At 34.5% G+C, this 13,676-nt stretch overlaps 1 protein-coding gene across 4 annotated transcripts in view; it reads right to left on the reverse strand.

The window, feature by feature from the left end:
• Positions 1 to 3,147: 3,147 nt before the first annotated feature.
• PPP4R2 (protein phosphatase 4 regulatory subunit 2) overlaps positions 3,148 to 13,676 on the reverse strand; it is a 52,140-nt gene continuing 41,611 nt past the window's right edge. For all 4 annotated transcript variants that reach the window (XM_072785372.1, XM_072785371.1, XM_072785373.1 and 1 more), the window contains 6 exons: positions 11,349 to 11,442; positions 9,702 to 9,739; positions 8,749 to 8,823; positions 8,354 to 8,497; positions 7,270 to 7,559; positions 3,148 to 7,016 (listed from right to left, as the gene is read on the reverse strand). In XM_072785372.1, the coding sequence (XP_072641473.1) occupies positions 6,700 to 7,016; positions 7,270 to 7,559; positions 8,354 to 8,497; positions 8,749 to 8,823; positions 9,702 to 9,739; positions 11,349 to 11,442 (958 nt within the window). In that variant the 3' untranslated portion in view covers positions 3,148 to 6,699. The remainder of the gene's footprint in view (positions 7,017 to 7,269; positions 7,560 to 8,353; positions 8,498 to 8,748; positions 8,824 to 9,701; positions 9,740 to 11,348; positions 11,443 to 13,676) is intronic.

The raw sequence follows: 13,676 nt of genomic DNA on the forward strand, positions 1-13,676 counted from the left end.
TGGCTTTGTAGGTACTGAAACACACGTATTACAAAAATATATTAAATAGGGCAGGAAAGGTAAGGTGCCTCTTGCTATGTGTAATGTGCACATTCACTACAGAAAGGAAGTTGGGGAGACCTCTAGCAAGTAAGGCTTTCTTCCAATGGTCAAGATCTAAGATAAGGTTGGGACCTCATCCTTCTCTTAGCCATATGCAATGATCACACAGCCCGCAAATGGCAGAGCTGGGGTTCAAATCCAGGCAATCTGGGTCCAGGGTCATTGCTCTCAAGCACTATGCCCTGTTAGTGAGAGCATTTCCCTCAGGGTTGAGGCGGGGATATGGAAGCAACAGTAGTAGGACAACCACCACCCAGTGTACATATACTCCTTTGAATTTTTGCCAGGTGTGCATTACTAATTTTTAAGATAAATTTTAAAAATTATATACTGAAAATATCTTGTTGGGAAACCATGGGTGCTGGAAAAAGTAAGGTGAAACCAGACAGTGAAATATGGAGTGTGAAACCAAATGCTTGGGTTCAGGACTGGCAAAGTCCCTCAATGTACCTAAACGTGGGCAGTCTGGCTCTGAGAAAGTTCAGAAATGTGGAATAGCTTCCTCTCCGCTGGCCTCACTCTAATTTGACAGGCCTTGCAAGATGAAAGGATCGGAGCATAAGGAGGGTGAAAAACATGAGATTTTGGAGTCATGAACCCCTGATTCTCATTCTGACCTTGCCCCTTTCAAAGGATCCCAGGGCAAGTTGCCTTCCTTTACCTTAGCTATCTGTAAAATGGGGCTAATATTATACACCTCATAGGGCTGATGGGAAGGTTAAAAGAGGTGACACAAGCTAAGGATAAGAGGGGCATAAAGCAAGTGCTCAATTAGTGCTTGCTATTATTATTCTGTTATTGACCAGGATTGAAACCTCAACTTTGATTCTGGTGAAACTGTTGTCTTCCCCAGAACAATACATATGTTCCTCTCCATGTTTCTCCTTAAAAGAAATGTCAGATCCTGGGCGGCTCAGTTGGTTAAGCATCTGACTCTTGACTCTGGCTCAGGTCATGATCTCCCGGTCCTGATCAAGACCCAGATCAGGCTCTGGGCTCAGCAGGGAGTCTGCTTGAGAATTCTCTCTCCCTCTGCCCCTCCGACTCATGCGCTGTAATAAATAAAAAAGAATTTCTTAAAATATCAGATCCTGATCTATTCCCCTAATTACACTGAATGCCCAGAGTCCTGCCAGGTAGATACTCTTATTTCCCCACTTCAAAAATGAGAACACTAAGGCTCAAAGAAATACTATAGCTTACCCAAGGTGGTCCCGCTGGGGAAGGCAAACCACACTTACCATCATCACTGCAACTCCTATGCCCTTCTGTTCTGCCCATGACACCTGCTACCTCCCTGCTCATCTCTCAAGGCCGAATCTGAGAAGCCTTTCCAGACAGCCACAGCTGCACTCAAGTGAGGTCTCTCCTGTGCATCTTTTCGTCACAGACCACCTTTAGTTAAAAACTTGCATTGCTTCTTGTTCTCCAAAGGTGACTGAATTCCTCTAAGATAGGAAATACATCTACTCTTTTAGCTCCCTCGAATACACAACTCCTACAAGTTGCTATCCAATTTAATTTTAGGTATATCCAGTCAAGGTGAAAAGTGGGAGACTATGTATTCCTAAATGCACATGGCAATTGTTACACCATCAACTAAGCTTACCCTTTCATGCTGTAGCATTACAAGAATTGCAAAGAAAAATATCCGAAATGAAGATAGCCCAATACTGACCACTAACCCTCAAATTCTCAGCAAATATATGCAGCATTAACACTTGCAAGCCCATTCAACTGCATTTCTTGATGCAATTATCAAGTCCTATCATACCACATTAAAGCAGATTTGGCTGGTTTGACTATACGTCCCACTTAGAGAAACACCTGCCCACTATCAGGTGAAGGTGTGTTGTGCTTTTCTATAGGCCAGGGAAGGCTGATCCTACAGACCTAAGTCTTCTGTTATTGGGACACTCATTTGCTGGTGATTCAGTCTACCTGCCTGTGGATTTCCTGTCAAGGGCATCCAACTGTGAGTACTGCTCTCAACTCCATAAACCTAGCAGCAAAGAAAAGACTTCAGGGATGAATTTACAACCCTTCAAGTGGGAAGAAAGTAACTGTAGGATTAGTAAATTTAGGAATCACAAAATGAATTGTGTAGACAGTATCCAAAGTCCACCTGATTTCAACTATTAACCACTTACCAAGTATAGGACTAGCTTGTCGAAGTAGAAAAATTAGTAAAATAGTGGAGTGGGTAGACTGGGAAACAGGGAATTGCCTGCATTTGTGTCACATTAGTTTAAAAATCCATTGCCTTTGGGAAGAAAAAGCCTGTTAAGTTTACAAATCCAACTAACCACAAACTGTACTGCTGAATTCTGAACTTAAAAAAAAGTCTGTTGCTCTAAAACAGAATACAACAGGAAACAGTATTCTAGACAGGCAAGTGGCCAAAGTTGGTGCATCTTCTTCCTATTTAGTGCAATAATCAGACTTCGTATCATTATCCCAGAACTGCACTACCAATCCCATTTACTGAATAATAAAGTTGACTGGGGATAAATTACAGATCAAATATGAAGAAACTGCAACTCAAGAATATTTAAATTCAAACGCATGCTAATTAGTACTATCTTCTGAATCAAAGCCTCAAGTGTCACCTACTGTGCAAAATACATAAAGAAACAAGGATCCAGTATTCTGAGAAAACAATCCATTCTCTCCATTTTAGGGCAATTCTGTACTTCTAATGATGTAGTCGTCTAAAGGAAACATTTCTAAAATGAGCCTAATACAAATGTTGTAGATCTGTGCATGCAAATTAGTGCCAAATTATGCCAAGAGAATTTTTTACAAGGTAAATCAGGATTTTGTCAGATACCAGGTTTGAGTTGTCCATTCAAACCAGCTGTACCCTCCCTGTGGAAATACCATCATCACTTAAACAGCTGCAATAAAATAAAGCATTCTGCTTTTTCCCTTATAGACCAGGAAATGCTTATGGATCCTAAACCATCTGAAGTGACTGGGGAAGAGGAGCTGGGAGAGAAGAGGTGTGAACTATTATGGTAAATAAAGTAATTCCACACATAAAGATATTCTTCTAATTTATATTTTATTGCATTATGAAAATAATACATTTGGCAAAGTAATCTAGGCTCCAAATTGAAATAAAATTCTGAAGAAAGTGTACTGATTATTTTGTAAATGTGAAATATTAGATGTATCCTAACCAATACATACTAGCATTCTTATTAGGCCAATAATCCAATAAACCTAATATAAGAATTCCACATAAAATCACAAGGTGTTTTTGCATTCATCCATTGTATGATTAGCACAAATCTCGAGAGAACTGAGCTTCATTTGATCAAAACCCATGTCATTAAGAAACTCCTGTTCAGAAGACAATTTGAAACACTAGCCAAAATTTTTATTTCCTTTGGTTCTACAAGTTGCATTTTCATCCTTATCACGTTACATTTCTCATAATCAAACATTGTAGCAGCTACAGGTTCTGCCCAGTACCTTTATAAGTAAACTAGTATATTACATTTACATTATTTGAAAAATTACTGATTTTACAAATGCAAAAATGCATAAATACATGCCTATCTACACCGGCAAAACAAAGTACTCTGAACCTCCATGCTTCAGGCTGCACCTTCTGGCACAGGAATTCTGGGATGCCTTTCCAAGCCAAAGGGTTATGGCTCCTGATGGGGAATTCCACTCCTCTGTCCACACTGCTGAAAGGCGAAGTTACAATAAACCCTAACTAGGTTAAATTTACCTAATCAACATTTAAAATAGGACATTTTCCACTACTCATTTCTGTTCTGCTACATTTTCAGAACTGAATAGATTTTTAAATGTACTAGGATAAGGTTTTCTTTTTTTAAAAAGGGAAAAGTGCTAAAAACATATTACATATATTCTGTATCCTCATCAGCATTTCCTCTTTTTACATGTTGGGTTCAGAGTCTAAATTCTAACAGGTAAACAAACTGCTCAAGGCCAAAAAAAAAAAAAAAAAAATTAAATCACTGAGGTCTTGCTTCTTCATTTAGATCTTTTAATAGGACTTTGCTGATATGTTAAGAAAATGTGCCTAAAATTAGCCTTTAAAAAATCCACATCCGTATCAGTTACTATTAGAACTGACGTTTCCATCAAGCAAAGTCTGTGTAAGTGCACCTATGCATACTTGCGGAAATCTACTTCCAAATGGGCATCAGTATCTTAAACCAGCTGAACAAGGTTTCCCAGTTTAACTACAGAAGTATCTCACCTATCCTAAAGGAGATATCCATGAGCATTCTACAATTATCTGTATAAACAGCAACAAGTTCGATCTATGATCAACATATGAATATCTAATAAATATTAAAACTATTAAACTATAGATTAAAATGCAGATCTCTCATAGAGTTAAGTGATGGCATTTTGGTACATTCACCATTATTTGTACTTTATTTAATAAAGAAATACATTTGCCCTTGCAAAAATAGCAATTGCAAGTTTACAAATAAAACCACAGACCTCAAAGTCATGACGCTAAATCTTCAACTTATAACCAACAGAAGTAAATTGATTTGTTTACAAATGGTCCATGGCACAATCAAAACAAAAAAATATCAAAAGGTCACAGGATCTTAAAGAATATGTTTATTGACAATAATTTCATAAATATTCTAAAGAAAATTTCAAAATTTCTAAACTTAAAATGTTTAAAATCTGTTCTCATTGGCAAAATATCCCTCAACAAAATAACAGGTCAATAGGTCACTACAAATGAATGTCACATTTAAAATTTGCTTCATTTTAACATTTTTGCAAAAAAATTTTTTTTAATTTACAATGTGTGATTTTTCTCCCCTCCTGGGTACAATAAATCAATATTCAGTTTTTACTTCAACTACTAGACATATTCTTAAATATTTCATTTAGCTGCTGTGAACCTGACAGTCAAGTCAGTCAGTAGTATATTACCCTATAAACATAAACGGAGCCAAATTATTTTGGTAATTTTAGTCATAGCAATTTAAGTAGTCAAAATGCAAAAGCTGTGGTCACCACCCACATCACCCCAAAGATTATGATACAGTGTCAGAAATTGTTTGCATCAGTTTTATAAGTTCATCTGCGTACTTCAGGTATCTGAAACTAAAAAAGGGATTCTTTTGTATTTTGATAAAAATGTACTCGAATATTTCATAACATTAATATTTATTGCTTTATATGAATACTGTATTGAAAGCCCAAGCATTCAGTTTACACACAGAAATTATACAATTATATACCGCTTCACAAAGGCAGTGAACACATTACAGTCTACAAAATCTACTTTACAGAAATTTAAAAATTCTAAATATCAAAAGGTACAGCTGAAGAAACAGGTATAAATTTGGCAGCCAGTAATTTTGACAGGGAAGTTGCAGCTTGCATGACTTTAAATATGTGAATTTGAAAATATTGAGTTTAGAGTAATCATTGTGCTTTGTGTTAATCTGAAAAATATAACACTGGCTGTCGAAGAAGCATGTTCAAAAATATTTAATTCACTTCAAAATGTCATACAAATTACGGTGGTTTCTATGCACCCCTAAAGCTTCAGTCATTTAGCTCCAGTACATTACTATAGTAATATATTAATTCTTCCAGTACAGTGGGGTTTCATACCATTGACATTTGCATACTCTAGAATAATTTAGAAAGAAATGTGTAATATTCACAATGTTCAGAAAAGCAAGCAAAAGGTCAAGGAACCTGCCGGGTTCTTCTGAGATGGTCTCATGTCAGCATTCATTCTACAAAATAGTAAGCTAATGTTTGAACACAGTTTCCAAGATAAAGCATATTTTCTCATAAATAATGAAGTCTTTTTCTCAGGCACCTCAGAAGTATACAAAAGAATTTTAGTTTGAACAGATCTCTTGGAATGTGTTTAACCTGGTATTTCAACAGACTTATTTCCAGGGTTTCACAAGGGCCAGATTTTATTTGAATTACTCAGAAGAGAAACTGAAACTGTCTTCTGAAAGAGGTGAACTCAATCATTACCAATAGAAAAAGTATCCACTGTATTCATCTCTTATAGAAACAGAAAAATATAACATTTCCCCCCTTAGAATAATATATATATATGTATGTATATATGACTTAAAGTTCCATTGTACATAGTCAAACAATAAAATCTGGAAACCAGCATGAAACCCTATAATTCACATGTTAAAATGTTGAAACTATGACCAAAATATGAAAACTGCTAGAGTTGTCAGAAAGAGACAGACAAAAGATTTCTTGCATATGTATAAACTAAATGTGATAATCTCCAAAAGGTTTTCAAAATTATAATTATTACCTTCCAGTTTAAAAACTTTAATTCTTAAAAAAAAAAAAAAAAAATCTATACACAAACCACTGATTTGACCAGACCGAAAAAAAGTCAGCGGTACGCAGGACCCAGAGGAGCTGATATTCACAGTTCTTACATGTACAACTCTTTCAGGATTTATCCCATAAAGTACTTTATTTTACAACCTGCTTCTCTTGTAAAACTAAAGGTCCACTTTATTACATAAAAGTTTTATACAGTGTAAAACCAGAACTGTATGTAAAATACTGCATCTACGTGTTTCTAAATAGTTAGTCTTGTTCCATTGGTTCATCTGTGACTTCTGTGGCTTCGTCGTCATTTTCCATGGATGACTCTGAGAGAATCTCTCCAGTTTTACTGGAGTTGGATCCTAATTCTTCTGTCTCATGGCAATCAGAACCACTACTTACAGGGCCTGTATTTTCACTACCTTCAGAATGTAAATCTTTCTCAGCTTGAGTCAGATCAGATTCCTCCATTTGATTATTTTCCTCAGAAGTCTCTTCATTCACAGTTAAGGCATCATCAGATTCTTTTTCTTGATTTTTTCTTTCTGGGATCATTTCTCTTGATGTCATAAAAGACTCTAAAAATAAGCAAATGTTGTTGTAGTTAAATTTTATTTTCAAAATACCTCCACAGTTAAGTTTCATGAATTCTGATATTCTACAGTTCAAATCATATCCCCTGAAACTCAGCAGCAACTACATACAGGTGGGAGAAAAGCCCAACATCAGCATTAAAAGGAGTTCCATTATGTTAAATTCTTTCACGCAAAATGAAGTACAAGAATTTGAGGATCTCCTTACTCCACCCTTTTACAGATGGTCTCTAAATACCTTCTTCTTCCTCTTCTTCCTCTTCTTCATCCTCTTCTGTACAGTGCTGTCTGGTACAACTACTTTCCTTGTCTTTATCCTGAGATGATGATGATGCTTCTGTTTCTTCTACCATAACTGAAGCAATTTCACTGGAAGATGTTTGACTGGCTGTCTCTCTGACTTCACTTTCTTTGTCAAACCTGAGTCTTTTTACCTCATGCCCCTCGGCCTCCACAGCATCTTCATCTGGATGTTTATTTTTTATAGGGCTCACTGAGGAACCTTCGGATTCAGATGTCGCAGAGTCACTGTAAATGTTTTTTTAAAGTGTCATTAATAATATTGTTTTCTTCATCTTCCACATTCTCATTTTTAAGGTCTAATAATTTTTAAAATTTTTATTTCAGTGTCAAAGTTAAATTATAACATCTGGGCAGAGAAAAACACAAGAGAATAATTTCTTTTTTTTTTTACGTTGTTACATATATTTTTTAATTTATTTTTTTTTAATTAGAGTTCAATTTAAGAGAATAATTTCAAGGGGACCTAAACTTCTCATGAATATTTCCCACTAAAGCTAGTCAACAAATTATAGGACATTTCTGTTCAATTCTCCAGTTAAATGTCTTCCTGTAAGAGAACTCCAAGTGTTCCAGATGGACATACTCATTAAAACCGCTCACTGCTCTCCTTAATGTGATGCAGAAAATTTGAGATGGGATATAAATAAAGTTTCCTTTAATGATTTACAATGAGAAAAAACTCAAAAAATTTTCAACTCATGTATAAATCTTTTCTCTTTTCAGGTTCCTTTCAAAACCAAAAATCATCATAACTTATAACCACTTTATTTTCTTAAGATCCTGTTTATAATAGGATCCCTCCCACATTAGCAGTTTTAAGACATTTCCATGAACATGTTCATATGCTAATATGCCGAAAAGGTCCAAAAGACAGACAGCTCCTAATACCACACACTAAAACCTTGCTGAGTTTCCTTAAAACAATACTATGTATTGAATAATGAGTACTGAAAACAATCGATAAATGTCAACCTATTTTGAAAACATTTTTTGTTTTTAAATATAAATCACATACAAACCTGTGACTTTTGTCCTCATTTTGCTGTAAGTTTGACTCTTTGCTGTCTGTGCTCTCAGGCAAGCCATTTGTTGTCATGGGGACTGACAAAGAAACCTTTGGTCGATTAAGTGGCCTGGGTGTTCCAGGTCCATTTATATTAGACCTAGGGTTAAGATAAATGAACATCATTTTCCTATTTTGGTTAAGAAGTCACCCTCCCAAGGTTTGCTTATGTGAACACATCACGGAAGTATTTACTCTAAATTGGACTTTCAGGTTTATGGGCTGTAAAATTGTTTAGTATATATTATATCTTCCATAAAATGCCCAACTTTATTTAAGAAAGTATACTGAACCTGCTTCTCAAAATTAGGAAAATGCAAACTCTCTGGATATTAAAATCAGTAATCTCACCGTTCAGTGTAACTTGGTGAATTTCCAGGAAACATAACACCATTCATTCGATTTAAACTATTGGAATTGTTTTTCCTATGAGAAAAGAAGAAAACACCATTATAGTTTGTTTAGTTTTTTTTTTTTTTTTTTTTTTAACCAAAAGAACCATAGGCCTAAAAGATCTTTTGTATGATCTCACGGTCACAGAACCAAACAGAATTCTGTGACACAGAATTATGGGATTACCTTAATCTCATTTAACCCAGGTATATTCTTGTGAGAGTTCTAAAAACAAACTCAGTTATTGTCTATGAAATCACAGAAATTTTATAAACCCAGTGTTTCTCAACAGTTGACAACTTTCTCCTTTCACCTCCCCTTCACCTAGCCCACAGTCCCACAGGATTTTGGCAATATGAGAAGACATTTTTTAGGGAAAGAGGGGTACACTACTGGTATCCAGTAGGTAGAAGCCAAGGACATTGTTAAACCTGCGGTAATTCCCATGGTAACCACTCAAAAGAAAACATCAACAGTGCCAAGGACTGTGTCTTAAATCAATACATTAATTTGCTATATAAATCTTGACAACTGGAAATACTTTTCCATCACAAAGAGGAAAGTCATCAAGTAGCCATTCCAGACCTAGGACTTAAGACCTAGAGATGCCATGGTAAGGTATTTAGGATGGGATCTTAGGGCCCTGAGTACCAAGACAGTATATAAATCCACAAATGTTAAGATTATAGTAAACCAACAAATCACTTTAATCCAAATCTCTTCACTAGAAAGACATAAAGGTCATATCATTGGTAATATTCTACTTGAGGGACTGGGGAGTAGGTTTACAAGTATTTATAGATGTCATCCTGCTTCCTTCCATATAAAATAAATGTAACCTAATTTTAAAGACATATTAGAAATGATATATTAATTAGTATATACAGAAATGCAAAAATCTCTATACTTACTCTGAAGAAGGATAAACACAGCTAACAACCATCACATTCTGCAATAACAAAAATTGATGCTTTAATATGAGAAGCACTATGACAAAGTTTAATCATTTGTTTTTAAGCGCTCAGAATCCTGGCAGATGAAGCTCCTATCTACTCCAATTTTCACTAATACAAGAAATTAAATGGTTAAAAACACGAACTTTTAAAATCAAACAGAAACTAAAACAGTAACAGACTATATCTAATAACCTACTAAACCATTTGCTCCTTTTGCTAGTATTATTTTAACTCAACTCTAGCTACTTTGAAGCCCTGACATTATATATCAGATGTAATTCTGTGGAACCACACTCTTATTTGAAATCAAAATCACGCTGAGGTATTTAGAGAATAAAGTATTTAGGCCAAGTATAATGAATTTCCTTAAAAAGCAGTACCCAATCAAAAACTTGATGTGTAGTAGCATCATACACCCCAAAAAGGAGGCTCAGACCTTTTTAATAATATAATCTTCCAAAGAGTACCAACTTTATTAACAGTCAATATTCATTAAAAATGTAGTATGAGTCAGAGTTAAATGTTTTACATTTGATCCCTTCCACAGCCTGATTATTATCCATACGTTAAACCACGACTTAGGTTATGTAGCTGATCCATGGTCACCTAACTATGAAACATTGAAACCCTGATTTGGTGAGAGGGTCACTCTTGGTACAACTACTTTACCCCTTCATTCAAATTATTGAATTCTAATTATTCTTCACTCTAATTATTAAGAGTCCAATAAGCGGAAATAAGTACTGATGACTAATCATCTCAGTTTCTGGCCCTTCAGGAATCTTATTAAATCAAGGGCATGGTAGCTCAACCAAACTAATCTAGTAAGGCCCTAGTATCTATTGTAAACATTAAGTAATGGTTTTGGATTCTTGCTTCAAGACAAAAATACACTGAGTTTGAATTAGAACCATAAAATGAACACTGGCCTATGTTTTAGGATCAATCAAAGAGGGAATTAGCCACCCACTAATCTAATCTTGGTCTAATCTTGGTTCCCACAGGGCTCCTTCATTGGTTCTTTACTCCAGACATGTAAATTTCCTACTTTTCATTTCCTCAAACACCTTAATATCTTCGTTCATCACACTGTTTCTTTGCTTCAAAATGTCCTTCTCTTACAACTACAAATATCCCCTATCCTACATAAAAACAATGCTTGCTTTATTCTTAAGTCTGATCTACATCTTTCTCAATATCTAAGGTAAATTTTTGCATCAGATTTCCCAAAGTTGTGCAACTCCGAAATCCAGAAAGAAATGAATTCAATGGGTAAACAAGCATGCAAAACACAACTGAAGTTAAAATATCAATTATGAACTTCGCAGAGCCTTTAATGTTAATGTATACTAGGAATTTTGAGGAGACAATAATAAGCTGCTTTCCTCAAACTTAACTGATCACAAGTCCTCCCTCTGGGTCCCTCTTACTAAATCTCGCTCCAAAACTTAGTTTTTCCCAAATTAGGAAAACAATTTGGGAAAACTTTCAGGTAGGTTTCAGAGAACCTATTTGAAGAACAGGAGCCTGAAACAGCTTAGTCAGCACTCCCTTCTGAAATAGAACTGAAGTTTAATATAATCCCAGTGATAAAATAAATACCTTCTCTACTCCTCTGAGAAATTTGTCTGTTCCTGTATAGTTTCTCCTTGGATCTGTTAGCAATTCACATAGTCGCTGAATGGTAAAAGGGATACTGCAAAAGAATATAATTTTAAAGTTTGAGGTCATTAATTATCAAGAGAATTAGGAACATTATTACTCTTACTATTTAAAGATTTATCTAGTCACCCATGTATTAAGCGAGAAAAAGAAAATGCTGTAATAGGGAGATGAATAGATGAGTGACTTAAAAAACAGGCAAGACAATAAGCACATCTATCTATCTTTTTAACAAGAAAATCCTTTGCCTTAAAAAGCTATTAAAAAAAAGGCACACAAAATTTTTCAAGTTTCAAAACTAATGGAGAAATAAATATATTTTAACATTCTGCGTATGATAATTTTAAGTTTACAAGAGAACACAAATAATAATCAAGTTACAGTTTATTAAATACAGGAGCTTTTCCTCAAGCATTCCTTTGCACATAAAGATTTCTTTACAGTGTCTCCAAATAAAACTACAAATGTTATCAGATGGAAAAGGCAAATGATTCCAATGAAAAAGTATTATAAATAGGATTCTACTCCATAGTTAGTTTTACATACACTCTATTTCATCAGAAGTAAAATACACGCAAACACAGTATTTTGATAAGTGCCTTACCATAGTCAAATTTTCACTTGATCATACCAAATACAAAACTGAGAGTTGGAACTAAAATCATTCATAAATATTAAAAAAAATTATCTCACATACTATTAGCATTCCTCAGAATTACAATCTGAACAGCAAACATGAATGCATTAAATAGGTCAAACACAGCTAAAAAGTACAAACATAAACTTCAAACCTCAGTATTTGCCATTCAAATCTATTTATTCTCCTTATAAAGTGAATTACAAAACCTCAAAGTAAGAGTTAATATTCACAAAGTTCTTTACTGTGTATAACAGGCCTTTTGACACAATACTCTCCCCCACAAGGGAAGTGGCTAGTGCGTAACAGTGCCAAGACTCAAACCCAGCGTCTCTAACTTCAAATTCCTTGTCCACTCCTCTATTATTCTAAACATACTTAAAATATTTTTTATCTTTTAATGGGACAAAACTAGTTAGTTCTCATATTTTCAGCATCAATACTATTCTTTTCTTACAAAAAAGTCAGTATAAAGTTTATAACTGATTTTGAAAGGGTATAAAGTATGTTATTCACACGAAAGCAAACATTTTACTTATGACAGGCCAATAATCTTTTCTCAAGTAGCACCAAAACCTTAAAAATCAGAAAGCTATCATTCTATCAACAAAAGACTGAGTGCTAACTAAAAGAGTGGGTGCCTGATGTCACAAATACTCAGAAGCAGCTAGAAATTACAGAACTCTCATGTTCACCATGACTGCTAGAGGAAATTCCTTTGGGTTTCTTCCTTTTGAAAATATAGTCAGAGTGGAGTATATAGTCAAAAGTACGAATCTTTAAACTAGAAAGTCACACCGACAATGTTACTTACTAATAATGAAACAGCTTACTGGTCTGTTTTATTCATTCCTATAAAGATACCACATAATTGAAAACCTATAACTAATACAGAAAACTTGTTAACTGTATTTAAAAAATTAGAAAAACATTTCCCAAGCTAAATACATAATAAAAAAATACGAGTTTACAAACTGTCTTTCCTCAGATTTGATTGAAAGCTTAAGGACATGATCTCCTCCTTTATATTAGGTTCAGCATATTAAGTCATGTGTGTACACACACACACACACACACACACACCTGAAATGCACTACCACCATGAATTTCTGAGTATTAATGGTATACCTGCACCTCAGCCTCTTCTTCAAGTTCATTACTTTCCAAACCTTAAATACACAAATTCTACCTATGCTATTCCCTCATTAATGAACTCACAATGCTACTATAATTAAAAGTGTATACATTATTCAAAAATAAGCAAAATAGCACCAAGTGTTAAGAGTATTCAAACAATACTTAACTGACAAATACTTAAACAGATACTACCTAGCTTTGTCTTTTCCTCCAACTAAACTTCTTTCAAACACCAAAAATCAGTATTTTCTTTTAAAAATGGCTTTAAAACCTAATTATCTTTAAACTTAACAATATTTACACTAAATGTTTTGGCTAATTTTCTTTTCAGGAAGGTAAGCAGAAGTGTAGCCAATTATTAACAATGCATGTGTTGGTGAATGATACTGCTTTTAGGGGAGAAGTGTATTATGTTTGCATAGCATTCTTAGCAATAAGAGCCTATAATGAGTTTACTTCTTGATACTTTAAGGAATTTTTGAAGGTATTTTACA

Source organism: Canis lupus, chromosome 19 (assembly GCF_048164855.1).
Source record: "Canis lupus baileyi chromosome 19, mCanLup2.hap1, whole genome shotgun sequence".
NCBI lineage: Eukaryota > Metazoa > Chordata > Mammalia > Carnivora > Canidae > Canis > Canis lupus.